A 26,950-nucleotide genomic window follows, 5' to 3' on the forward strand; every position below is an offset into this window, starting at 1 on the left:
ATGAATGAACTTGAAGAATTTGACGAAGAAATCCAGCCAAAAACACAATCGTCAGGGTTTAGATGGAGAATTTGAGGAGGTCGAATAGTTGAGGTTGTCGCTGTAGTGGCAACAGTAGCTGTGCTCTGGAGAAAGGCATAGTTGACGAACCTAGTTGAAGGAGTCGGGGCTGAGGAAGCGAGAGGGAGAATAAGTGGGTCATGATGGTGTTGATATATGTGGCTCGCCGGAGGTGGATATATCTGGGAAGAGAAGAATTGAAGAGAAGAAGAAAGAGGAGAATAAAGAAAGAAGAAAATCTGGGGGAGAAGACGAAATAGGAGAATAAAGAAAGAAGAAAATCTGGAGGAGAAGACGCGTGGAGAGAGGAGGAGGAAAAGAAAGAAGGGCCCAACGTAGGGAGAGAAGGAGGAAGACTAATAAAAAATATAAAAAAAATATTTATTAATTGAAAGAAGGCTCAACGTGGAGCCTATAAGAGAAAGACATGTGGCATAATGGCATATATAACATATTCGGGCTTTTATCCAAGCTTTCACAATGGTGTACTCTCAGGCCCAGGACCGGCCCGTTTTATTTTTAAACGGTCCGGGCCTCAAATTTTCGTGTGTTTTTTTTTCTTAAAGCCCGGTCCGAACCCAGCAGTCCGGATAGGTCCAGGCTGGTTTTTCGGGTTTCCGGGTCAAAACGCCAGCCCTATGACTTCTGCCACTATTTTAACTAACCCAAAAATATATAATAATTAAAGTAAAGATCCTATATGTACTTTATGGGTTTAGTTTGAGTGCAGATTAAGCTCACTCAAGCCATATTCCTTCCCTCTTTTCATGACTTCATGATATTTGACTTGGCCACCATGTTCCAAACTGTTGGCCTTTAGTTCTGTTAATCTTCTATATTCACAACTGAGACAGAATGGCAGAGAAGTGATATGAGACGCATCATATCAGCTCTATCAACAGGAATGCACTCTCATTAGTCCATTGCACAGCTTCGTTCTTGTTTCACACTTTTATTTCCGAGTCCATCACAAGCCAGTATGATTCTCTCAGTCTTCTTTATCTTTATGTTTGTGCTTATGAATTACGCATGCATGCATCTTAGACATCAGCCTTTCCACCTGATTTTGGAGCAGCAATTATATTAACATACGAGCGTAACGCATTTCAAGTCTCCAAGTTCTAAAGAAAAATTAATTACTGATGAAAAGAAAAAATTTGTGTTCTACTTGCTATTTCAACTTTGAGTAAAGAAAAGAGTGTAGTTGCAGAGACTGGTCCAATGGCTCAAGAAATGGAACTGCACCTGAAAGACAAGTTCCTGGACGGCCTTGATATGAAGGACAAAAGCATATCCAAGATTCCAAGGTACAACCAATTTCAAGACATAAAGAGATTGCTAGAAGACATGTTCAGTTCATCCACGCCTGCAATAGTCAAGTCTCCGAGTGCAACCAATTTCAGGGACAAGCTTTACAAGCTCAACAATCTTTTGACCGACTGCAAGATGCTATCAAGAAAACATGGTTTCAACTCTCCGAAGGAGCTAATTACTATTAACAGAATCCGGAGAGACTTGAGACAGATCAAGAGGGATCTCCAGGCCATTACGAAGGATGCATCAAATCGAGACATTAATAAACAACGTATTAATGGTGATTCAAGCTCACATGATAGAGACATTTTGAGATGGACTACTCGTGCAGTAGATGCAACAAAGGTTTATGGACTTGATGATGAGGTGTTGTCCATGGAAAACTTGCTTCTCAAGAAAGGAAGTGATGTTCATCAGTTCAAGGCAATAGGCATTGTCGGCAGGGATGGTATAGGAAAGACAACGCTTTGCCAACTGATGTTCAACAAAGATGAAGTGAAAAACAACTTCAATCCAAGGATCTGGGTGTGCATGGCCAGACACCCGGATGACGACGAGGATGAGGATCTTAAATTAGCAATTGTCAAAAGAATGTTGAGGTACCTTGGAGTCGAAGAGGCAATAGTCAAGTCGATTTGTGATGTAAAACCTGGCCTAGAAGGACTGCTATGTGCTCTTTATCTGCAATTGTTGGGCAAGAGGTATCTAATTGTGCTTGATGATGCTAGGGAGACAGACTCATGGTATAAAGAGTTGGATTCCAGTTTGACTCTTGATAAGAAATGGGGTGACAGTTTCGCATATGGATTTCCAAAAGGCAGTGGAGGAAGAGTCATAGTTACAAGCAGAAATGAAGACATAGCAAATATGATGGTTGGGAAGGAAAATATACATCACCTTGAGCCCATGTTGGACACTAAAAGCTGCTGGGCAATATTCACAGACTCGGTTGACGAATATCTGTTACCTACCATTCCCTCAATCTTGGAAGAACTAAAATCAGAAGTAAAACAAAAATGTGGTGGCCTTCCGTTAGCTGCAAAAATGATGGGGCGTGCAATGCAGGAGGAAGGAGAGCGTACTAGAAGCTAGAAGCCATCAAGGAATCATAATACCCCAGTAATTTAATTGTTTGTCAATTTTCATTGTTTTTTACCTTTGAAGTTGTTTGTGCTTTATTAGTTCATCTTTAAATAATTATCCTAGTTTTAGACCAAGTAATTTGATCTTGCTAAAGTCTTGTATGTGGAAACTTCAAACAAATAATGTTTTAGATCAACTTCGATCTAACTTCTTCTTTTTTGTTCCTTTTTTCTCAACTTCATGCTTATGATTAATTGCTCAGCAAAAGTGGGGGCTAATTAACATCTTTATTGACCATCATTTGTCAACTTTGTCAAATTGCAAATGATGCAAATACTAGTAAGTATTTAATTTTTTTCTGTCAGTTAAATTAGTCACTGTATTGTTGGGTTATCATCTGCAAGTTTCCGATCATTATTAAAGAGTAAGTGCTTCGTTTCCTTACTGAACAAGCCAAAGCAATTAGACATATTAATTTGAAACTCCCATGCATGCATAGATGTATTCTGCTGGGATAAGTTACAATTTTTCTCACACGTACAATCCCTTGTGATGGATGTTTACATGACACTGATCGAGAACATTCAGAGACCAATCCTTCGCAAGGTTTACCACGATGCTCATAAGGAAAATTGTTTTCTCTCCTATCAAAAGGAATAGGGCTCTTTTTATTATCAACCAGGGTGACAAGTTGTTGTTGGTGATTAGCATCATGCTTGTAACTTCTCCTAACTTGACTTGAGGATACCTCCCAATAATGCAGTGAACATGGCAATCAAAGTCACATTCATTGCAGAAGTAGAACCTGTTTGAACTCAAAATTAACATTTTTTCCCGACGAGGGGGACTCTATGAAATCGGGCCAATATCGGTGGCCCAAGCAGTATATTTCCAACGAGTTCGAAATATATTGTTTAGAGGCTAAATAAAGCCTACTTTTTTTTTCTTTTTTTTTGACTTTGTCAAGGGGAACCCAAAGGCTTCCTAGGCCCAAAATATATAAACTCCTTCGGCGCATGTGAAATGCTCCAACTGTGCATTGCAGCACAGTGCCTGGCCACTTTGACAGCTTCAGGGTTTCGAACCTAGGTTGGGGAGCACACCCAACTAGGCAAGAACCACTAGGCCACTTGCAGTGGTTAAATAAAGCCTACTTAGAGGCCAAACAATTTTGAAGCAAGACTAGATATTCATCGATCTACTATTAATTATCATATATTTAGTAATTACTGGTGGTTTATTTGGTTGATTACCAAGATTGTGCACAGAGAGAGCAATCACGTGGCCATTCAATATTCATATATTCCCATGCAATTAATGTGTAATGGCATATATAGGAGCATGCAATTATGGTTGATTGTGGTAATCAAGGAAAGGGTCATGGACGTTCATGAGGCCATGAGCCATGCAAGAATCAAGGCTACTCACAATCTCACATATTGCAATTAAGGAAGGCATAGCATGGTGGGCCATCAACTATTTGCTGCCAATATATATATATATATATATATATATATATATATATATATATATATATATATGTGTGTGCATGATTGTATATATATATGTGCATGATTGTTGGACCGGGAGTCCTCGCAAAGTCGCGAAGATATATATGAACATATATACATGCGTGGTTCAATTAAGGAAATGATATAATGGACATATGTGAAGCATGGCAGCGAACAGTTCGCATCCGAGAATATTACGTCCAGGACTCCAAGAGGCAATTATCCTTACCTACATTCTAGCGGCAACAGAGGAGGATAATTATTAATTGCCTATGATAGTTATCAAAACTATTAAGAGTTTTGATTTGATTCAAGGCCAATAACTGTGGCCTAAAATATAGTATTTCATTCATATTTGGAAGGAGAATCTGCAGCAGCCTATATGTAGAGGCTAAAGACGACACAGCTAAGAACTACTCTTCAATCAACTAATCTCAGCGATTATCAAAGTCTCTCCGAAGCAAACCTACCTGCAACCCAGTTGCAAATCTACCTGCAACCCAGTGAAGCTAAAGATACGCTTTAGCAAACCCGTGCTTTCTCCAAACTTCCCAGTGATTGCTCTGCTCAACCTACAACGTTGAGTATCGATTCGATGACGCGAAGAGATCACAACCAAATCCCTTACCAGTAAGGCAAGAAGTCCTTTTCCGGAAGGCAGAGAAAAGAACCTTGTGACGAGGTTGGTGCTCTCCTCGTCCACATCGTTTGATCAAGAAGTCAGGTCAAAGGATTCTACGACGACTGCACCCCACGGTGCTGGCACGCCTGCGCACACGCTCAAAAAAGACAATTTGCATCCATACTGGTTTTGGAGCCAAACAGAACCAACGCTGCGGATCTCGTTCTCCTTCGCATATTTTGCAATAATATTTATTTACCTAGCTGCTCGTTTGTACTATGTACTTGCTCGTTTGTACCTCTCTATTTGGTGACCTTGAGAGGATGATTGTCGTATCTATGCCTTATAGTAAGCAGTAGTCTGACACATGAAATACACAGATGGAAGTCGCGCATCACTTTCATACAGCTGAAGCGAATAGTTGGTAGAGTACTATCAATACCACAACCATGACAATAGGCATACCATTTCCCCAATGGAACTGTAGAACTTCGACATGTTGCATCTCCTTCTCCAATAATCTCTTACTGTGAATTCAGTAATAACTTTCACTTGAAACTGTACGTATAAGCTGCAGGGAAGATTTTATTTCAGTATTAATTCTTCTATACGCATTATACGGTATTGAAAGTCATTCACTGTACAATGGAATATGCATGTGTGCAGGGTCCGTTGAGTACGTAGTAGTGTTCTTTTCTTTATTGAGAATCAAAGCATAAATATTATCGAACCAAGAATTGAACCAGTTGTAAGTAAGCATCAAGAATGCAATACCTATAAGGAATCTAACAAATTATCCAAAACATTAGTTGGATTCCTTGCCGTTGAGAGAAGTAATGAATAACAGAATACTGAAACCGAAAGCATCCTTTATGCATGTGTATATGCACGGAAGAGTACATGCTTTGTTTCTTGGAGAGCACTGAAACCAAGAGAAGTAAAGAAAAAGAGTAGAATGGAAAACGTTAGGGAGGGAGACTGAAAGAAACCCTTCTCCAGCTGATTCTTTGGTCCCGAGAGAAGTAAAGAATTAGCAAAGCAAAGTAGATTAGTTACTGAAAAGAAAATTTGTCTTAATTAGTTGGCTTTCGTAGAGACTTGATACTTGAGAGTGAGTGACACCCCACAGAATGTTCTCATTTATTAGATTCATTCATTCCTTTTACCTTTTTAGATATATATATATATATATATATATATATATATAGAGAGAGAGAGAGAGAGAGAGAGAGTTCAGATTGGAGTGCTTAGAGAGAGAGAAAAATGATACTGATTGTACTATATATAGGTAGGTAATCAGACAAACAAATGGTTGACGATTTGATCAAAGCTGTCTGAAACCCATACATATTGGGCCCCCTTCCTATATTTAAAATCCCATAGCATATGGCTGAGAAGTGCTGGCTATCAGCTTGATCGATCAAAATTTTACAGGAAACACTCATTAGTCTCTCCCACAGATTGGTTTTCTGATTTCTCAGTTTCAACTCCACTCCTTCAGGTTTTTCTTTATATTTCTTCTTGATTTTCATTTTATGCTTTTATTTACAGTTGGTTTGTTAATTATTAATTGAGTTAATGTTCCATATCCATGTGCCTTCATAACAAGAAAACCGCATGAGCTTGAGACTACAAATTCCAATGTATATATATTTGAATTCTTTTCTTCTGCTAACAGTAATAGGGGTTGGTGTTGCTCAGTTGCTCCAATGTTGATCCTCCAAAACTTTCATTTCTTCCATTGTGAAGTTTCTTCCGGAAAATGCCCATTTTCAGTTTTGAAATTTTGTTCCCACTATTGAGAAGTTGCCTTCATTTCTACTAATATTATCTGCTAGGTTGTTGGGGGTGGGGGCGGAGGAGAGAGGTTCTTGAAGATCTTGTTCCAGAAAACTCACATCATTTATGAAAGAGCCTTACTGACCCTGAACCATATAAAGCATTAAGGAAGCTATCATCTCAATCAAAACAGGGCACTCTGTTGAATTAATTTTGCAATTTTGGCATTTCTAAATTTAACTCCATGATACATGACTAAATTAGAGTTGTGAAGTTTTCCAATTTTTTTTTTCTCTGTTTCCAGGAGAAGTAAAAGAAAGAGGAGGAGCAAAGGAAAAAGATGGGGATGAGAAAGGAACAGAAGTGAACTCGAGTATGCATGTAGGAGATTTTTAATTCCATTCCGGAATCAAAAATCAATTGGTGAGTTCTCTCACTTAATCTGTCCTGCAATGTCACACAAAAATAATTGAGTTTATGCTCATATCAAAGAATTGATACAGACAACTGACAACAAATAGTTATTTAGAAAGAACCAATGTGGTTATATTACTTATATATCCAGTCTTTCATCATTTGATGATTGATTTTAGGATTCTAGGTCTACAAATGTGCCTCTACATAAATGCATGGAATCTCAACCTGACAAATGGTCTACAAATATAGTATGTGATACAATTATGTAGCAAAAAAGAAAAGAAAAGAAACGTACACTGCAATAGCTAGCTCAGAAGTTAATGGACATAACAAATTCTGCCACTTAATAAGTTACTTGTAGTGGTAAAGTTTATTCCAGTGAGCCAACTCATCGATCAGATTTGTAATCGTTCTCCTTTATCTAATTCATTTTATGCTTCATTCTTTGTTTGATTGCTGTTGCTTTTTGTGTTTGAGAAACACATGCATTGTGACTTATTTAGTAATTAGAATGATTGCACCCAACTTAGACATTTACTTCGAATTCTTTTCTTGAAGCTACCTATGGAGGCGTCTCTGTCTAGTCTCAATTCCTATCCAAACTCGGAAAAAAATTCCTATCCAAACTCGGAAAAAAGCTTGACCATTGAGTATGTCAGAGAGACCCTCATTCCCATACTCATCGAGCATCTCAACAAAGCCAAGGGTTACCTTTCCAATAACCACGCCGACAACGATGAGGCAGACGAACTTACCACTGAAATGGAAAAGCTACGCAAAGACCTCATTTTTATCAAGCAAGTTTTCACCGGGTTGGACACTTTTGAAAAAAGCACAAGTGATCTTTTCAAGGTTCTCCAGCAACCAGAACACAGCCTGAAGCAGCTTTTGGAGCCTCCAGGAAGGCAGACCCGCTTCCACGAGCCGCTTGCAAAGCAATTTAAGCCCAAGCTTGGAGTGCTTGGCGAGGTTATCATCAAACTGAAGCTGCTACTTCCATCACCGCACAAACTGTTGTTGGACAGGTCCAGTACTTTTCAACTGTCCAGCATTCATTCGGGTGGAGACGAGCATCTCAATCGATTGCTTGGCTTACAGTCAAGTGAGGTGTTCTATAAAAGTCAGGCTTTTAAAGACTTTCAGGATGTTTATAACAGTCTTGGTGTTACTGCAAAGCTCTGCTTGCTGAGTTTCTCGGTGTTTCCGGCGAATGAGGTTCTAAAGAAGAGTCGTTTGGTACATTGGTGGGTTGGAGAAGAGATCCTCTACCCTCCGGTTGATGGTGAGACGGTGGAGGAAATTGCTGATGGAATATTTAAAGACTTAGCAGTGAAGGGCTGCATTGAACCGGTCAAGAAGAAGCGGAGATCAGACGTGCACAGTTTTAAAATGCACCCCCTAATTCGTTCAGCGGTGATTCGGCTTGCCAAAGACGTTGAGTTCTTAGATTTTGATGACAAAGGGAGACTAACTACTGAATTTTCAAAGTCTTATCGCGCGTGTTTGGTAAGTGATTCTGAACTGGTAGGTTCTCAACTGAAATCGGCAAAGAAAACCCAGGTGGAAATAACCGCGGAATTAGAAAAACTGCAGACTATATTTAATGTGAACGATTCTTATCCGAATTTTTCCCAAATGGAATGGTCCAAATTGAAGAATGTGAAGGTTCTTTATCTTGGAAGGTGGCACAGCAGGGCAAAACATCACATTGAACTAGTTGACAGCAAGTTCTTGGAAGCGTTGGTGTTTATGACACGTTTGAGGTTTCTCAGCCTTCGAGGAATATCGGGCATCATGGAGCTTCCTGATTCATTATGCAAGCTTGTTTGTTTGAAGATCTTGGATCTTGGAGCATGTCACAATCTAGAGGTGCTTCCGAAAAAAATAAGCTTGCTTAAGAAGCTCACACACTTGGATATGTCCGAGTGTTACTTACTGGATCGTATGCCTAAGGGGATCGCATTGCTCTCAAAACTCGAAGTTCTTAAGGGGTTCATAATTGGTGATCCCAAGAAGCACACTTCATGTACTCTGCATGATTTGTCAGGATTGCAAAAGTTGAAAAAATTGACAATTAACACAAGCAGGGAGGATTTTCCCAACGAAGAAGAGCTCACCGTTTTACAAGGATTTGGTTCGCTTCAAAAGCTAACAATAGCATGGGGAGGAGTAGAATTTCTTGCCAACCGCCAAAATAAGCATAGGAAGCAGGACAATGTTGGAGCACAACCAAAAACAGCAAGCACAACGGATGCCAGTGGAGGTAACAGAAAAGAAGATGATGCTAATGGCATTCAAAATCATGTGCCAAAAACCCCGGCAAGGTCATTAACCTTCAAGCGAGGGGCTATATTGGCTCCGAGGATTCGGGAACATTTTGAAGCACTTGAGAAACTGGACTTGCAATGCTACCCTCATATGAAAGCACCGACTTGGTTGACTCCCGGAATGCTCAAGAAGCTGGAAAAACTCTACATTAGAGGGGGACAGCTCCAAAGTCTAGGTCAAGTTCAGGAGAGTGACAAGTGGACAGTTGAGATATTGCGTTTGAAGTTCTTGAGAGAACTAAAGATGGATTGGAATGACCTCCAGTCAGCATTTCCAAAATTGAATTATGTGGAGAAATTTAGATGCCCTAAGACCACTTTCTTCCCATGCGATGAGACTGGAGTCTGGCTGAAGCCCGGAAACTGAAAAATGTGACCAGAGCAAGTGGAAATTTCAGTGTGATGCATTCATTTTTCATCATCTTACACAAGTGCTCACGATAGTGAAGTATGTTTTTCCATTGTTACATTTTACTTTATGATTTCGTTATTCTCTTTTCTGAGGAAGAAATTAGTTGTGTTTCATTTAGAAAAGCACAGAGTTATACATTATTGTGACAAAGTTTGCCCAGTTCAACAAAGAAGCTGAGAAAATACTTTTCTTTAGGTCTTTGGGTTCAATAAAATTTGATGTTTCTTAAAATTTGTGTGTAGATTGTACTTGGGATTTGAAGAAAATTTCTATGTTCATTATCATCAGAGGAATCTACCAAGTTAGAGACAATTAGACATTCTGATATTCAACTGTTCAATTGTTAACAAAGACGACTGTTAAGCAAAATATGTGATGTCTTGTATGGAGTACAACGATGTGTCCTGTCCCTTTTTCTACTGCAAATACCATAAGGAATCAGACTAGCTATACCTATTTGAAGAAATACATATAAGCTTTCCCCTTCCCTGCAAACACTGATAACATTAATGGAGGTAGGCTTTGCAACAGAACAACTCTATAAATGTTATCAGTATTTTTAGACTCTCACTCGGAAAATCTTCAGGTCTGACGAGGAGGATAATATAATACTGACTTTTCAAATTAGTAATGGCTCCATCTATGGTTACAGAGTAATGATTTATACTTGCGGCTACAAGAGATGGTCTTTCAATTTTCTCACTATTATGAAGAACTTGGCCCAAATAATTCTAAAATGAAAGAGAACGATATTGATTACACCAAATTACAGTGACATGGATCAGATCGAATTCCTCTCTTTCATAACAGGATATATTTTGGTTACCTTCTACCGGTGATGCCATGGTTTGAAACAACGTGAGAACAATCTATATCTCAAGACATTACCAAGAAAAAAATCTATAACACTCCAATTCGATATGATTTTTACCAACAACAAATTCAATGCATAAGCCAGAAACAAAAAATCTCAGACATAGTCAGTCTGCGCGGTCAAATCCTGTATTCCCAAATCGTGGTACAACCCATGCACCAATTGAAGAACTGGGCGATCATCTATCCCTTTCTTGACCTGTTAGAATTAGCATCAGCCATTAAACGTAGAAAAGGTAGAAAATTGTTACCCAGAAGAGAACATGCAAAATCGTACATAATAATTGCAATCATCTACATGCACTGAACATAGAACTTGGTTTTCAGTAGTCTTTTACCTGTACTGAGAGTGAGCCGACAACATGACCAGGAACAACTTCCCAAAACCGAGCCTGAGAAACTTCAGAAACATCTTCGCGGGCGGTAATCTAAGAAGAATATAGAATAAGTAATGCTAAATATTAAAAAATCCATTTACTAATAAAGCTTCTTATATAATCATATACAACCTGTCGCCAGCATTTGCTCAATGCTGAAGTTGGAACATTTGGTGGTGCCATTTGGAGCAGAATACCACCAGTTGCTCTAAAGAGTGGCATTACAAGCATAAAAACTGCAACTGCAACTAGTCCAAAACACAAAACTTCTGCATTCTCAACCCTGCATATTTGAAAACAGATCTCAGGTGAGGAAGAAAAATCAACCAAGGAAACAAAGAGATAAGGTAGAAAGGAAGTAGTCTTTACCCAAGAGACAGAAACCAGGATGCCAGTATCAACCCTGCACTGGGAAACATATTCGATACACCAGATTCAGATGGAAGTTTACATAAGAGAAAAATATATAGAGCATGCAGGCACACAAAGGCAATTAGTTTACGATAGAGAGAGTTGGCGGATGAAGCCAAGAATAGAGTATATTCTACCTGCGAATGGAATCTGCAAGAACGTGCAGACAAACTGAGTGGTTGTTCATATCTTCGGCATTCCTGTAAACTGCAAGACATATATGTATGCTAAATAAGAAAATGTGCAAGAGGCAGAATAAATCTCTTTTTTTTATTCTTTTTAGATACCGCTAATCCACCAAACATCTCATCTTCAGATGTTCATACCCTCCTAAGTGCACAGAATTATTGATATTCAATGCATACTGATAACATCCCATGCATTCGCTAATACCTTCCTATCACTTTAACTGGTACTTTTCAGGGCCTTTGTTCCGAGGTTTAACCTAGCTGTATTAGCACCGAGGATATACTAAGCCCATTATGTGCAATCTTTTATCCAATCAAATCACAATGAGAAGCATTAGAGTCAAGTAGGTCTCAAATCCAAGGAATTTCATAGAGCCAGGTCAAGTCAAAAGCAGGTCTCCACACAATACATAAACTACGCTGAAAACTTACCAAGATTGATACGAGCATAATTTCTGAAGAACCAAACACCAATAAGATTCACCAGTAGATTTGTCACTGCCGAAACAATCAAGTAATGCCTACAACCAGAAAATTAACAGATAATAAAATCCATCAGAAGGAATCCTAGAATCAATGAGAAAGCAAACAATTTCTAGCATGGAAATTCATCAACTGATGTTTACATATATACAGAAGATGATGAATAGATAGATTGACCCACAAAACGACCAAGCACATAAAGCATATGCACAAGTACCTAGTCATTGCCATACGCCTCAGTTTCAGTTACAGATACATATCAAACACGCAAATCTAGACAGGCTTTTGCAAAAAAAAAAAAAAGACAAAACAGGCATCTGGACTCTCATGAAATGCAAATTTCAGAACAAAACTGAAAGCATATGAAATGGTGACCCAAGAAATATGAAGTGTATATAAAGAAATACAACAACTACAAGAAGAATTTAGTCCAATTGGCACAAAACTTGGAACAAGTACAGTTTTATCAGTGGAACAAGTACATTTAGATGCAAAATATATCAGATCATTATAGTAAGCATGACCAACTTACTTGTGCTCAGATTCATCCTGTATGAATGCGTGAAGCGCTTCTACAGCCAAGGAGAATGACATAAACAACAGAAACAGCTGTCTACATGTGTAGCAGAATCAAAACAAAGTCCACATATTAGCCGAGGATGCATGGAAGCCAAGTTATTCAATACTTATAACCAAAAGAGAAAAAGAGGGGAATCTCTTCCAACACAACAAGATAAGATGTTTAAGAGCTCAAAAGTGAAAACAAATGTGGATCAAAGAAAAAGCTTCCATCTAAATGTGACCAGAAAAACATCTTAATCAAGTTCACATAATGGCATTGCATTGCAAATTATGAAATTTTACTAATTATTGGTTGTTAAGAGATTGTACTATGGACTTTTAAAAATGAGACAATGCCTAGAAAACAAGTGCTTACAAAATTAAACAGCCATGTAAGAGGAAGATATGCAAAATCCACAAGCATGAAGGAAAAAAAAAATGTATCAAGAATTGCCATAAATTGGAGCTCAAGTGAAAGAATCACGTACCGGAAGAATTAAATAAAGGACAACAGGCATAGTAAGGCAGGAGTAAAACTAATCTAACCATATTATCCATATACTAATAACAGACGCGTCATTACCTATACTAGAGAAACTACATAGCTTACCATGCAAAAACAAAGTTTCCAGAATTATAAGAAAAGTCGGGGGCAAGAGAAATGAAATGTGAAATACTTACAGCATTGGTAAAAGCTGACAAAACTTCAAGCCTCTTGTACCTGTTTTTACAGAACAAATGGAAAACACAACACACACATGATTCTCAAATCCAAAACATCCCGAAATCTTATCAACAAAAAAAAAAAAACAATTCACCATTTCCAGTGATAAGAGGACATAACAATCTCACCCATAAGTGTAAATTCCATCAGGCTTCTTTCGAGAAGCCGCCATTGCGAAGAGCGAAAACGTCAACAAGCCACACCCAAAAGTTAAATGAAATGCATCTGACACCAAACCTGAAAACACACCACAGAAGCAATCCAAATGTAAAACATATCACAAAATTACATGGAAGAATAGGTAACGAATCACAAATTTTTACCGACCTACACGTCCGGTGAAGAGTCCAATACACAACTCGGCAGTAGAATAAGCCACGTTGAGCGAAATCAAGAGGAACAGTCTCTTCATATGCCGATTTCCGGACCTCAGCGTCCGAAAGACCGACTCGAATATCGCGAGAAAGGTTAATTTCTCGGCCGAAACTGTTCCTTCGCCGAAAAGAAGCTTGTCGTTTTCTTCGGCCGCCGGCGGGACGTCGATACTGGAGACGCTCCGGGACAGAAACGGCGTCGACGAGTCGTTGAGATTGATGGAGCGCGGCGTGTGCGGGGGGTCGTGGTATTGGTGGAACGAGGCTTGGCGGGAAAACGCGAGCCTCCGATCGGTGGCGCCCAGGCCGAAATCGGAGCTCCATGGACTCTGGGAGCCTTTGAAGGAGTTGCTCTTTTCCATGAAAGGGGAGTCTTCTGGTTTGAAATTTAGGGATGGGATTCAAGTCTCAGATTCATATTTATTTCGGGACCCTAATTGGAAACTCAAAGTCTCAAAGTCAAGTAAACAGTAGTAGCAGAGACTTGTTCCAAGAAAATCGAAAAGTATTGGGTTACCTGCCGCCTGATTGCTGATCAACGGCTCAGACTGATCTTGGTAAATGTATGAAGGATACGTTAAGGACATGTTTACTCACTTAAAATAAGAGGGAATGATTACGGGGTAAATTCATTCCTACGTTTACTAACACATAAAGGAATTTGAATGATTCCAGATAAAAGTATTCATGCTTTTACTAACACATGAAATAATCAAAATGAGTGTAGGTCCCACCTCTTTATAAGAAATCGATTCCTGAATATTCAAGAATTTAATTCTGAAGGGGGGAGATAGATTTAGAAATCAACTCAATCAATACCGATTCCTTTCGTCTCTCATTTCAGTTATCTCCGATTCATGATTATTTCAATTCCAATTAAGTAAACGTGTCATAAGTCGATTCAGAGGTAGACTAGTATGAGATTACTCTATTTCTATGTCAATCTATAAATTGAATTATGTCTTTTTTATTTATCGGTACATTAATGTTAATGTATGCTTGAATGGGAAACTCGGTTTGATGTTTAGATAAGGAACTCCAAAGTTACTCTTATCACAAATTCAAGCTTGGATGGAAAACTTAATACTGAACATGAGAATCAGCTACATATAGAGTAATCAAATATATGTTATGTACAAGAAAATAACTGATAGCTGATGGAGAAAAATTTTCATTGATTTTTGAATAGCTGGTCCATGTTATTACAATTTGGTTCTATACGTGAGAAGGAATTTGACACGCAACTGACGAATAAGTAGAAGCATCCTCTTCAGGTGCTGAAATTATGCATATCAACTGTGTGGCTGATTCACTTGGCACTATGAGGAATTCGGAATAAGAGAATGAATGCCTATACAACAGATTCTGGAGTTGGAGATACTGACTTGCATTTCTCAACATAGATTACAACCCCCGACTTCACCATTGTGCTTAAAGTTCAACTCCAATTATCAGACCAGCTGGGTTCGGAAACCTGGAAACAGTGACATTATGAAAATAAAAAATGTGGGTTTTATCGTTGAGAAGTACAGGAGATGAAATTGAGATGGTGAACTTTACAAAACATAAGGAAACTTATGTGAAGAACATTATGTGCAGACCACAACAAATACATGGCCACATCCATAACTACAGGTTGGAATTAAAGGAGTACACTGTTATTGCTCCAGAAATCAACATAATTGTATGGTGGGCAAGGGAATACAAGAACATAAATAAATAAAAAATTACCATCTTGTCAGGACTGCATATGATGATCCAAAGTATAGGCATTAATGTCAGAAGGACTTGTGCCAGGCCTGAAAATAAACATCAAGATTCAAACACACAATAGCACTTGATATTCAGCATTGGAAGATTTACAACAATCAAATTTGAACTACTCAATAATGTCTAATTCCATTCTAGATGTGGTTGGACTTTTTTTGTCCTTTGTCTTGCCAAATGTCAATGAGTCATTTTTATCCCTAGAACAGCAGAAATTGCAAACGTTGTACTCTTTTATACCTGGAAAATCATATAACTGAACGCACCTTTTATTAATGGTTCCATAGTGGAACTTAACTTTCCCGGCCTTCACATCTTCAGCATACTGCAGCCATAAGCCCATAAAAGGTAAGAAACTGTGACAAAAGTAATGTCTAGTAATTGAATAGGTGTTGTAGGTTGTTCAAAAGAAGCCCATACCAATTTTAAAGTAACTACCATTGACGAGAATGACAGAGAATCAAAAGGTATATCATCAAGTGCAAACAGTCGGCATTCTGATGATTCAGGACCTGGTGAAAACTGGGCTTTCTTCAGCCTTGCTAAGAAAATTATGTAAGTCTGCTCAAAGAAACACAAAAGCATCTTTACCAAGTGTACAAAATTTTGAAAATGAAGAAAGAAATTCTATATAAATAAAGAGAAGCTCCCCCACTTACCTGGCCTATTAGAGGGATGTCCAACTGAGCAAAAGGTGATACAATTTCAACTTCTGCACATGCTTCTTCCCAGGTTTCCCTTATTGCTCCTTCTGCAGCTGATTCCCCAATTTCTAGGTAACCTGCTGGAAGAGTCCTAAATAACCAACAATTACTATGATGATAAACCTCAACTACAAGATGGTACATTCATTATAACAAAAAGTTGCTAGTACCCAGTTTCCTTAGACATAAATTCTATTCAAAAATTGCCCAAATCAGTTGGCCCTTCGGCCCTTCCAAAATAAATACTTCATTCGTTAGCAAACATACCAGAGACCATATGATGGTTGAATGTTCCTCTTGCAAAGTAGAACCATGTTATCATGCTCAATCAAACATCCCACAACCTATAAACATCAGTTGAGCAGACAATATCAAAATTAATGTCACATTTGAAGGAAAACAAACAATTCAACTGTGCATAGCACAGCTTGTAATAAGGACCAAAACACAGATTAGCATAAGTTCCTGAACGTCACTGTACATCCAACATTTAAAGCTTTTTCCCTCCGTTTGATTTCTAATTTGTTTCTTCTAGGATTTAACATTTGCTAAAGAAGGAAAAGGAATTAGACCAGACGGTTAATAATATAACAAGACTTACAACAATAATATGTAAGCGAAGGCCACACATGCATTCAATATCTTTTACAGCATAAGATCCTAAGAATCAATGCTGAGTTGAAAACCAGGGTAGCCTTTATAAAATTCTGAAATTAATGAGTTAAAAACGTATAGGAATTGCATGGTTAACCTCAATTTTCCATCATATCAGAATAAACAAAAGCTTGTAGTAGCATATATTCCACACAATATTAAGTTAAAAAAAAAAATGAAAAATAGTGATTAATAAATTAAGTCAAGTTTGAATGCATGCAACGTAGTCTACAATATAAATCTCAAGTGACAGCAAAACACACATGGAACTGGAACAAATATTAAAGTTGCCACAAAACTACTACACAATATCCTACCATCTACCTTAACCATGATAGTATTGATAGCAAGTAGGTACATGGAGACAAAAGAAAAACATTAGTCTTTGAATATCATATACGAGATTCTTTAACTGATACTGTCTCGCGTTAATGTAAATCCTAATAAACAGACTCTGACAATTATAATGCATCAGGTGCAAACCCACCCAAGATATTCAATCAAACAAAAATAGAATAATGCATTCCTTGATTGGCAGTTGCACAACTCAATGAAATTTCCATTTGCAAAGCAAACTCTAGTTTAAACAGCATACCATTTTCGGGTTCTCATAGGCAATCCTGTCACAAACGGTGCAAATAGCTCTTATTTTCTCCTCTCCATCAGGTACCTCATGCTTTGTTGGACCACCGCACCACTGGCAGAAATTGATCTTACGAGCATTGCCCTTCACAGTAACAGAAACTAAATTTGTAAAGAATATAGCACCACATAATAAATTAAACAAAATTCAAATGCTTGATATGTATTACAGCCTAAGAGTGTGTCAGGTCAATTGTGTTTCTGGAGTGCTGTAACAGAATTATCCAGGTGAAATGAACAAGTGAACCAAAAGTTTCTCCAGTTGCAAATTAAACAAAACCAAAATTCTGTATGAAACCCATTACTTTGCAATTGAATTCAGACCGGAAGAAACTTACAACTGACTGAACCACAGTTGACGATGAAGAAGAAGAAGAAGAAGGGGCAGCTGGGTTAGACCCGGAATGAGCCGAGGACATGCTGAAAGCTCCGAAACGAGTCCGGCGAGCTGAGGGCCCCGGAAATAGCAAATTGGTTGGTCTTGAACAAGAAGAGAAAGGTTTGGTGGAGATGGAAGAAATGAAGGAGAGTCTACAACAACTAGTAGTTTGGGGCTTGACCAACCCAGATGAAGAGCCCAAGATCTGTATGGTTTTGAGCATTATATGATATTTATTTTTAGTAACAGCAAATTTGACCAAGATATTGGACCAGAGAATCGAATCCAATTCTTAGAGAGAAACAAGAGAATTCAGAAAAAAGAGTGAGCTGCATCGTATTCGGTATTTTTCAGATGCTATCGCTTTTGTCCAGAATGGAGTGGTGTCCCGCGTTAACTCGGTCAATTTGAGCGAGTTTTATTCACCTACTAAACCATTTTTTTACTACTTCGGTTACGTTAGTAAGTTAGTGACACACATATCCAATCGGTATTCGAAACTGAGGTCTACGAGAGTATCCCAATAAAGTCAGACTAATCTCCTGCAACATGGGGTACGAACCTAAAAGGAGTGAAAGCTCTAAAAACCTGTCGGCCACAAACTGGTGGAAGTGGGACTCAAACCTAGACATGGGTAAACTTTCGTTTTTTTGTAAAATGACCGAAACTTATGTTTTTGTAAAAGGACCAAAATTACACGAGAGGAAGCTTAAGACAATTAAGGATTAGAAAGAGAGTGAGTTCGACTAAAATCAGTCGTTGTAAATCTGAGTTGAAACAAAACAATTGATATTGCAGGAGAAATGAAGCTCATGACTTGAAACAAAACGACTTTGAAAAATCTAGCAGCAACAAATTGCAAACCAGCAAGATTCTGGACATTATGACCTGGTTAAGCCAACAACTAGGATTTGTTTAAATTGAGAAAGGCAAAAACATCTATATATACTTTTTTGGTTTCGGTTGAGAGTTTCCTGATATAGTACACATTTTTCTTAACAACATCTGTCTTATGTATTTGACCTTCTGTTGATATCCACCTGTTTTTATTTCGGTAAATTTCTCAATGATTCACCAAGATCGATCTTTTATACCTTGTTGAAAATAAGGAAAAGTACAATTATTGTTACAACCTCAATAAACATATGAATTAAAAGAATGCCTCCATACTTCTAGGCTTCTAGCAATGAAAAGTCGCCTGCTACCGCCACCATTGGATGATTATTGCACCAGCCTGCTGCCCCTTCGACCAACATAGAGGCATCCCTATTCTCTGGCTGTTTCATTAAAAGATTTCAACTACGAATTTCAGTTACCTTTTCCCATGGTGACCCTAAAGGTAGAACCACCAACCTTCCGAAGGTCATCTGGGGTTCAAGCCTAAAAGAACTACATCTTCATTCAGTTGCGATGATATGTTACATCTACCAGACTAATAGCATCTGCAGTTTAACCAAACTAGTAGAGTTGGGGAACCCTCAATTCACAGCCAATTTATCACATAAAGATTGATAAGCTGCGCTGCAATGCTTGAACTTTTCCTCTGCAGCAGCCTGCAATACCACAAGTCAAATGCAAATTATTTGAGTCAGGTAACAGATTGTACCCATGATATATTCCACTTTACCACTGGTAAAATAGTACAACTTGTGAATTCTATAATGACAAGGCAATCCACTTTCTCACTTAACTACTCATGATATTAAACATAACAAATTCATTTAACTGAGCTTCACAAAGCCGTTGGAGCCACATAAGTGACTTCCAACTAAACATAAATGCCCCACGAAGGCAACCACACGCATCAGTGTCTGGCAGTCACCACGCCTGCATGGGCTAATGGCCCTATCATCTGCCAAGATTCAATATATGAAGAATCCTAATGTATGGTTAGAGCATGCTGATACCTTGGAAGAGCCCTGGTGACGATCTGGATGCCATTTCAGTGCACAGGTTCGATATCTGAAATTGTGAAAGTGTGAAGGGATTAGATGATAAGGAAATACCAATATATGTGAGTGCACAAGAGGGGAAAGGGGTAAAACAAGGAGATCCTGCTAAAATAACTCACGCATTTTTGACATCTTCAAGTTTCAGAGGGCCTGCAGCACTCAATCCAAGGGCCAACCTCTCATCTGACTCCGAATCGTCAGACTCAGATTCGTATTGTTCCTCATTACGATGTCTCCAACTCCATGATCTCCCAGAGTGATTAGAGTAATTTGAAGAGCTTCTCCGCTGTGAATCATCTTCATTGACAAATGACCAGTAAAAGAATCCACTCCCACCAAACCTGGACTGGAAAATGGTCTCTACATCTACATAATCTTCACAAAACTCGAAACCTCCTGACATAGTGTTCCGAATGCATTTAGATTATGTAGAACTTCAAGGATGATGAAAAGTAATCAAGACAAATGCATCAATCATGCAAGGATGTAAAGTGCCTATTTCGAACCCTGATATATAAGAGATGATGCACAAGGAAAACCCCAACAAACGTACACCAGTGGTCTTTGTCAACCAAAAGTGCACTTTAACCCCACATGAAAACATTTTCCCACTACGCAATGTTCCTATTAAAGTTGGTGAAAGATGTTTCCAAGATGGAACAGCTGAGAGGACCCGAATTATCATATAGGTCATTCACATTCATAATTTTAGCTACATGTCTTTTATTGCATGAGTACTTACTTCTGCCCCAGCTGGAGGCTCCTTGATTGCTTCCCCATTTCTTTTTGGAGCCCTTCGCTGAGTATTGCTTTTTAAACCATGAAGTGCCTCTATTTGAAGATGGCTCGTTCAAATCATACGGATTCTGCCATTTCTGCAACATTCAAAAGATACATAAAAGACAATCACAAAACAGAAAGAAGACAAATTTTGCAAAAGGTCACTAATTAATCACCTATGCATACATAAGAAATGCCCAGAACAATATTAAAAACATGAGTTGACCAAAAAAAATAGTTTAAAACATGAGCAATCTATGAGATATGCAAGTCATTACTGGGATGAAAAGAAGCCAAAATATAAAGTACAGTCATGTCCAACAAGAGACACCACTAAGAAGAAAAACACAGAAACTTCAAAATAATCTACAGCAATTGACAATTTAAAAAATTCTGGAACAAAATTTACACGGGCCCACCGATCTAAATGCTTAACAATGAATGCGATAATAACAGGTATTCTTGCCAATTGCAATTTGAAAAAAGTTAACAACAAGGACAGGGAACCTGAAATAGGAAGTCTGCATAATCATTGACATTGCGCAATAATGTTTGTTTTGCATGTATCCTTCTGGACCTTTTTGAATAGTTGTGGCTTCTCTGGAAATAAACAGTCATAACTAAGTAATTGACATAATTTTCAATTGCTATCAGAAAGAAGAAAAGAGAGTATAATGTATTGTAATTCCAAAGGAAATAAAAGAACACGAATGAAGCTAAAATTTGAGACATCCCATATATCTATAGAAAACAAATCTATCTGCAACCTAACGACAATTAAAGTCCCCTTCATGCAACAAATTGGCCAGTTACCTGATAATCAGACATGTATGAAAGATTAACACCAACGTTTTTATGAAAGCTTCCGGCGTTACTAACAGCCAACTAAATGTCTAAGTAGTAACTAATGAAAAGAAACAATATAACAAAGAGCACATTAACAGAAGTGAGGTATTTGTCGGACCCATCTTGGTAGAGCTGTCAGCTGTATGTGATTTAAGATTGTGGAAGAATGTCATAGTGTGATGTTATGTTGGTTGCTGGATATACATTTAGTTGGTAATCTCTCATAAATAAAGCTGTTAGTAACAATCCAAACCCTAAATGTACTATATATTAATATTTCATTGAAGATGTCATTCAAACGGTGTCCTTTTCCAGTTGTTTTCTAAAACCTAATATCTCTGAATTCACTCCCTAATGTAAGAGATTTGCAAAGCATGTTTAGAGATATGTATTATATCTCAGTAGCAACAATCAAAATCCTGGATAAAATTAAGTACGGTTACAAATACTACAAAAGAATATTGTTAAACCGGAACATGCTTCCCCACCCCCACAAAATAGGAAACTGAGTAGAGAAGTGAGGACATTAGGATTCTGCAAGTATAAAGTAATATAATAACCAAAGATCACTCTATCTATTACCTGACCAGATATTTCAATTTTACAAGTATCAAAGTTCCTTTTGAGAAAGCTACCTAAAATGGTAACAAATCTGTTCTGCTGGTCTTTATGAACAAACAAACTACATCACATTTCTAAAGTCAAGATTAGAAGTTAATGATTGATAGTTTGTCAATGCAATCCTCAGGTTTGCCATTGAATCTGAAAGCCAATAGTCACATTATTCAACTTTACCCTTGATAACCAGGATTTAATATTTGAATTTGACACACTAAAAGAACTTATACAGTCCCCTTCTCAAAATGTCACCGCAACTTCTTACCTAACACTCCACAAAATGTACCACTATTGGAGGGGGGAGAACAAAAATTCTAGGACTACAAAATCATAAGACAGATAGACTTCTTCTTTTTTTCCGCATACACATGGTAACAAACTAACACTCATGGAGAATGTCAACACAACTAAAATCTAAGCAGCATTTCAAAGTTTTTATATTCTCACTCAATGTCATTCTTTAGTAATTTCCAATCAACTAAAAGTGAGAGATCTACGTTAGTGAATGCAGAAGCTAGTAAGGCAGAAATGTGGCAAACTCTATTTGATTAAGAAACCTTGAATTTTCAGCATAATGCTTAAATTAATTCGAGAGAAAATGCAGAAAATCAATGAACTTGGGCAAAAAAGTCCACCAATAAGCAGCTAATAAACCATTGAACCCTGTTACGCCACATTCTCCTTTAGCAAATTACCAATACCAAATGAAACCATTACTTTTTCCACATGCTTTTCACAGCCAAACCCAGAACAGCAAGTAAACCAATCAATACAAGCAAGAACAAAACCAAAAATTCTGATCGTGGCATAGCCAAATCGCCAAAAGGATTAAACTTTAGCAGAGACTATAATCCTTAAACAAAATGCAAAATAACCCAGAACTATATAAACATAGATGAATGCAGAGAGACGGCTTACAAATGATTCCCAGTTGTTGTTGCGTCTTTTACGATCCAACACAGGGGTTGAATGAAACAGGGCACTCCTCACATAATTCGAGTAGTTCAGTTTTGAGTTTAGGAGAGCCGTTTTCATCGCGCTGTTCATTTTTTTTTTTTTTCTGAGAATTGATGAGACTCGAGAGCTGAGAGAGAGAGAGAGAGAGAGAGAGAGGGGAAAATAGCAGGTCCACGGTCCCTGGAGCTACGCCGACTATTATTGGGAAAACCTTCTATGACCCGACTCGAAATGGGCATTACATATTGGGTTCCCAGGTTCCACTTTCCAACCACAAGTTACGGTTAGGTTTGGTCCAAGGTTCTCACATGATGAGTCGATGTCTTGATAACACGTTACTTAATTGGAATGAGTACTGGAATAAGAGAAGCGATTTCTAAATATATTTTCTGCTGTGTTTACTAACACGAAAAAGAACTAGAATGATAGGAGATCTCACCTTAAAATCAGAAACTTTTTTTTTTTTTTTGAATCGAAATAGGTCATCCAATTTTATAAAGTTCAGCAAGCAGTACTAGTAATGATACATCCCTGAAGGGCCGACAGAAAGAGTTTTCCCTGAGGACATATAAAGTATATATTCTAAAAATTAAAACAGAACCTCGCACCCCCAAGTACACCCACCTTTTAAAGCAAAGTACGCACCTTTATTTAAACAAAGCCTAGTAAACTCAGAAGCAGTTTAAGTAAATGTAACAACCGAACCCCTAGACTTTGCGACCTTCAGACAATTAAACATTTGTGGTAGGAGATGAGGATAACTCAACCACCCCATCCACTTCTCCTCCCTTTGGTGCCTCCACAATCTGAGCATGTTCCACATTACCATCCATCTCCTCCTCCGTAGGAGTTTGGATATCTTTGTCACTCTCGCTTAGCCTCCACTTCTTAGCTTTCCTCCCCTGCATGTCCTTCGCAAGTTCCCTAGCACACTTAGGCCTATTCTTGCTGCCTTTAGGTCTGCCAAGTTTCTTCTTACGTGGTGAAACAATTTGCCATGCTTATGCTGTAAGACAAGCTGCATGCCATCATCTACCTGAAGTAAGGGTTCCTGAAACCATATATACCTCTTCCCCACACGTTCCAGCATCTCCACCGGTTTTCTTTTCATCCCCACCACTGTGCTAGGGCCAGATTCCACGATCATAGTCTTACCCCGACCCTCTACCCTAGTGGATTTGAGAACCGCCAAAGAGAGCATGTTGCCCCCACCCGTCTGACCTGCATGCTTCGGCCCTCTTGCCCAGCTTTCCAAGAAACTTATTTCTTAACAACCCATAGTTCAAAACCAAGGGGTGGGGTTTAGGAATTAATTCCTTTGCAATCAACTCCGATTTATGAATTTCTTAATTTCAAATAACTAAACGTGTTATTTGTGTTATTTTTTTTTTAAGGGTTTAGAACCCAACCTAACTGAGATGCTCAGCTCCACGTTCGGTTCCATTTATTATATTAACAGTAGTACTTTGCGTTTTGCGTTGGGAGGGACATAAAACTGAACCCCGCGCTCTAATCAATTACAATAATCCTCGTAGAAAATGTCCTGAATAATAGCAGGAGTCTCTTCTAACCAAATATCATCAAGTGCAAACAAGCTAGCAAGGTAAGCGAGACGATCCGCTACACCGTATGATTCATTCAGTTTTTTTTTCAAGAAGTATTTGATTCATTCAGTTGCTCAACTAAGTTTGTTGTAACCGTTTGGTCTATTGCTTACTTGTTTTGTTGCAACCTCACACAGTATATAATTTGTTTTTCATACCATAATTGGGTGCCTTAGAAATGACGGATTTTGTAAGGACGGGTGTAGCCCAAGATGTTTCTAAATCTAATGGCTTATTTTTATTATTTGCTTTCAATAAGTGTACTTTTTTCAGAGGCTGGCTCATTTAAGGGACATTTTTTTCAGGAACTGTGAGAGACAAGTGAATTTCACGACAAAAACAAATGTATAGTTTTAAGTTTTTATAATTTTAGCTTTTAAATTTAAATTTAATACATTTAGTTGAGACACAGTCCCTTAGGTGAGTCTTACAAACATTTTCTCATATGTGTTATTTGCTAGTCATGCCCAATAGAGTGAATAGACAAGGCAATTGTAGTTAAGGCTAGGGTAATTTGGCGTTAGTTTAGGTATAAATTTTCAACATCTTTTTTGGTGGTCTCATAATTGTTTGGACCCAAAATGAGCATTTTGGCATGACAGGGCACGTCTTGGAGAAATTGAGCCAATGTCAGTGGCTCAAGCTATATATTGTCGACAAGTTCGAAATATATATTTAGAGGCTAAATAAAGCCTACTATGGAAGCATGGAAACATGAAAAGTCAACTTTAACACATTTTCCTACTTCGGCTAGGAGAAACCGAGCTAAACAAGGAAGGAGGGGCGGCAGACTAACCAAATGAAATCGAAATGAGCTAAAACTGTCCAGATTAAATCTAGACATCCCAAAGATCATTTCTTATGGCGAGATTAACATCTCCTTTTCTCATCACGCTTTCTAACGAAGATCCATTAGTCAATAGGTTTTATGTTAGGAGGTGTTGGCGTCATTGGCCTGAAAACCTTCCTCTTCGTTAGAGAATCCATCTTAACCTGGATCGCATATTTCCATTTAGGCCAAATTTCTCTACGTTGGCATTCATTCATCAACGGAGCGTGGTTCGATATCATCGGACTCAACAAACTCATGCGCAATGAAATGTGTGACTACATCATCAATTATGATAGAGTTTCTATCCCACGTCTCATGTACACTAGTGTAATTTTCAAAGAGCTCTATATTCTCAGGAATGGGTTCTGACGTTGAGGCGTCCCCCAACGATAACCATAACCAGGAAGATTCTCATGAGACAGATTTTGAGTGTCGATGATCCAAGGATTGGAATGTGCCAAAGTATCATTCGAACCCACGGGCCTCCCACGCATCCTAGCTGGGGCCATGACCTGTAACGTCAGAGTGCCACTCTCTTTGGCGTTGGCGCCATGCCTACCTCCGTGTAGGGTGGCGCTACATCCTCTCGTAGGGACGTACTTCCTTGCAGGCATATTTGCAGTAGATGTGTGATCTCGTCACTTTAGTAGGGATCAAGATGAGACATAGTGGGGACAGACAACGACAATTCCTGTCGTTCCTGCTGAACATCTGTGTTCTTATCTCCCCCTAACGATGGGAAGACTGTCTCATCAAAGTGACAATCCGCAAGACATGCGATAAAGAGATCATCTAGCAAGGGCATTAAGTGGCGGACGATTGTTGGAGTCTCAAATCCAACGTAGTTGCCCATTCGTCTATAAGGACCCATCATAGAGCGATGTGGCGGCGCAATTGGCACATAAATGACACACTCAAAGATGCGTAAGTACGATACTTGTACCTAGTCACTAGCTGTAACGCAGAGGTAGATTGAGTGGCGGTGGGTCGTAGAAGAATTAGCATAGTTGCATGCGATATTGCATAACCCCAAGCGGATATAAGGAGATTGGTGCGCATTACCAATATCCGGGCTACCATCGTTGTCATTTCCGCAAGACCATTTAGGTGTGTACTTGGGAATATGATGTCCAACATCAGTCCCATTGCAATAACCATCGAAAGTCTTCGATGTAAACTCTCTAACATTGTCAAGTCCAATTGACGGAATAGGATGATCCGGGGAGTGAGCCCGTGGGCATATGATATTCGCTAGGAGTGTAGTATAAGCAACATGTACAGGTGGACAATGGCACAACACGTGACCAGCGTGTTTGCTTGTCAACCAACATCATGAGATATTTAAATGTCCGCAAGTTAGTTGAATCAGTCCACAGAATCCCCACGGATTCTATGTAAGAACAGAATGAGTGTTTTCATATCCTTTGCATAGGACGGTCTCAGTCCGAATTTCCCTAAGGAACGGGCTTTGTAAAACGAGCAAGAGGCCTGAGGATCAACCAATGAGGATTTTGGTTGGGCCTGAGCACTTGAAACGCTCTTTGAAGCAAAGTTGGTGATTGCAACATCACCTGGCGCGTCATCACCATGATGTACACTATCCATGGAGTCATGGATAAGGACTGTGCCAGCCCTAGGCTGGTGGTGGACGGCGGCGGTGGCAGTTATAATTAGTCCAGGAATCAACTTTTGATTCATG

At 38.6% G+C, this 26,950-nt stretch overlaps 5 protein-coding genes across 7 annotated transcripts; 2 read left to right on the forward strand and 3 right to left on the reverse strand.

The window, feature by feature from the left end:
* Window positions 1–885: 885 nt before the first annotated feature.
* On the forward strand, window positions 886–2,653 carry LOC112194823 (probable disease resistance protein At5g45490). Of its 2 annotated transcripts, none has more exons than XM_024335066.2 (2): window positions 886–1,037; window positions 1,265–2,653. In XM_024335066.2, exon 2 carries the CDS (start codon window positions 1,282–1,284, stop codon window positions 2,464–2,466), a length of 1,185 nt encoding a protein of 394 aa, XP_024190834.1. In that variant the 5' UTR covers window positions 886–1,037; window positions 1,265–1,281; the 3' UTR covers window positions 2,467–2,653. The 2 variants fall into 2 exon arrangements, with proteins under 2 accessions (XP_024190834.1, XP_024190831.1); XM_024335063.2 differs by having other exon boundaries at window positions 1,271–2,653.
* Window positions 2,654–5,821: 3,168 nt separating this feature from the next.
* Window positions 5,822–9,850, forward strand: LOC112193649 (disease resistance protein RPM1). Its single transcript, XM_024333873.2, has 3 exons — window positions 5,822–6,091; window positions 6,674–6,792; window positions 7,345–9,850. Exon 3 carries the CDS (start codon window positions 7,351–7,353, stop codon window positions 9,478–9,480), a length of 2,130 nt encoding a protein of 709 aa, XP_024189641.1. The 5' UTR covers window positions 5,822–6,091; window positions 6,674–6,792; window positions 7,345–7,350; the 3' UTR covers window positions 9,481–9,850.
* Window positions 9,851–10,168: 318 nt separating this feature from the next.
* Window positions 10,169–13,984, reverse strand: LOC112193650 (metal tolerance protein C2). Its single transcript, XM_024333874.2, has 10 exons — window positions 13,470–13,984; window positions 13,271–13,379; window positions 13,100–13,139; window positions 12,390–12,466; window positions 11,807–11,895; window positions 11,324–11,393; window positions 11,145–11,183; window positions 10,908–11,058; window positions 10,737–10,826; window positions 10,169–10,597 (listed from the first exon to the last, which is right to left on the reverse strand). The coding sequence occupies exons 1-10, from the start codon at window positions 13,876–13,878 to the stop codon at window positions 10,496–10,498; spliced, it is 1,176 nt and encodes a 391-aa protein (XP_024189642.1). The 5' UTR covers window positions 13,879–13,984; the 3' UTR covers window positions 10,169–10,495.
* A 619-nt stretch (window positions 13,985–14,603) lies between these two features.
* On the reverse strand, window positions 14,604–18,060 carry LOC112193132 (nudix hydrolase 23, chloroplastic). The gene is made up of 8 exons (XM_024333168.2): window positions 17,622–18,060; window positions 17,237–17,368; window positions 16,255–16,331; window positions 15,943–16,078; window positions 15,704–15,844; window positions 15,550–15,608; window positions 15,248–15,315; window positions 14,604–14,990 (listed from the first exon to the last, which is right to left on the reverse strand). The coding sequence occupies exons 1-7, from the start codon at window positions 17,883–17,885 to the stop codon at window positions 15,255–15,257; spliced, it is 870 nt and encodes a 289-aa protein (XP_024188936.1). The 5' UTR covers window positions 17,886–18,060; the 3' UTR covers window positions 14,604–14,990; window positions 15,248–15,254.
* Window positions 18,061–18,729: 669 nt separating this feature from the next.
* On the reverse strand, window positions 18,730–23,116 carry LOC112193133. Of its 2 annotated transcripts, XM_024333169.2 has the most exons (6): window positions 22,777–23,110; window positions 20,902–20,994; window positions 20,357–20,489; window positions 19,734–20,010; window positions 19,570–19,624; window positions 18,730–19,215 (listed from the first exon to the last, which is right to left on the reverse strand). In XM_024333169.2, exons 1-6 carry the CDS (start codon window positions 22,903–22,905, stop codon window positions 19,141–19,143), a joined length of 762 nt encoding a protein of 253 aa, XP_024188937.1. In that variant the 5' UTR covers window positions 22,906–23,110; the 3' UTR covers window positions 18,730–19,140. The 2 variants fall into 2 exon arrangements, with proteins under 2 accessions (XP_024188937.1, XP_024188938.1); XM_024333170.2 differs by lacking the exon at window positions 20,902–20,994 and having other exon boundaries at window positions 22,777–23,116.
* Between the last annotated feature and the right edge of the window lie 3,834 nt (window positions 23,117–26,950).

Source organism: Rosa chinensis, chromosome 3 (genome assembly GCF_002994745.2).
Source record: "Rosa chinensis cultivar Old Blush chromosome 3, RchiOBHm-V2, whole genome shotgun sequence".
NCBI lineage: Eukaryota > Viridiplantae > Streptophyta > Magnoliopsida > Rosales > Rosaceae > Rosa > Rosa chinensis.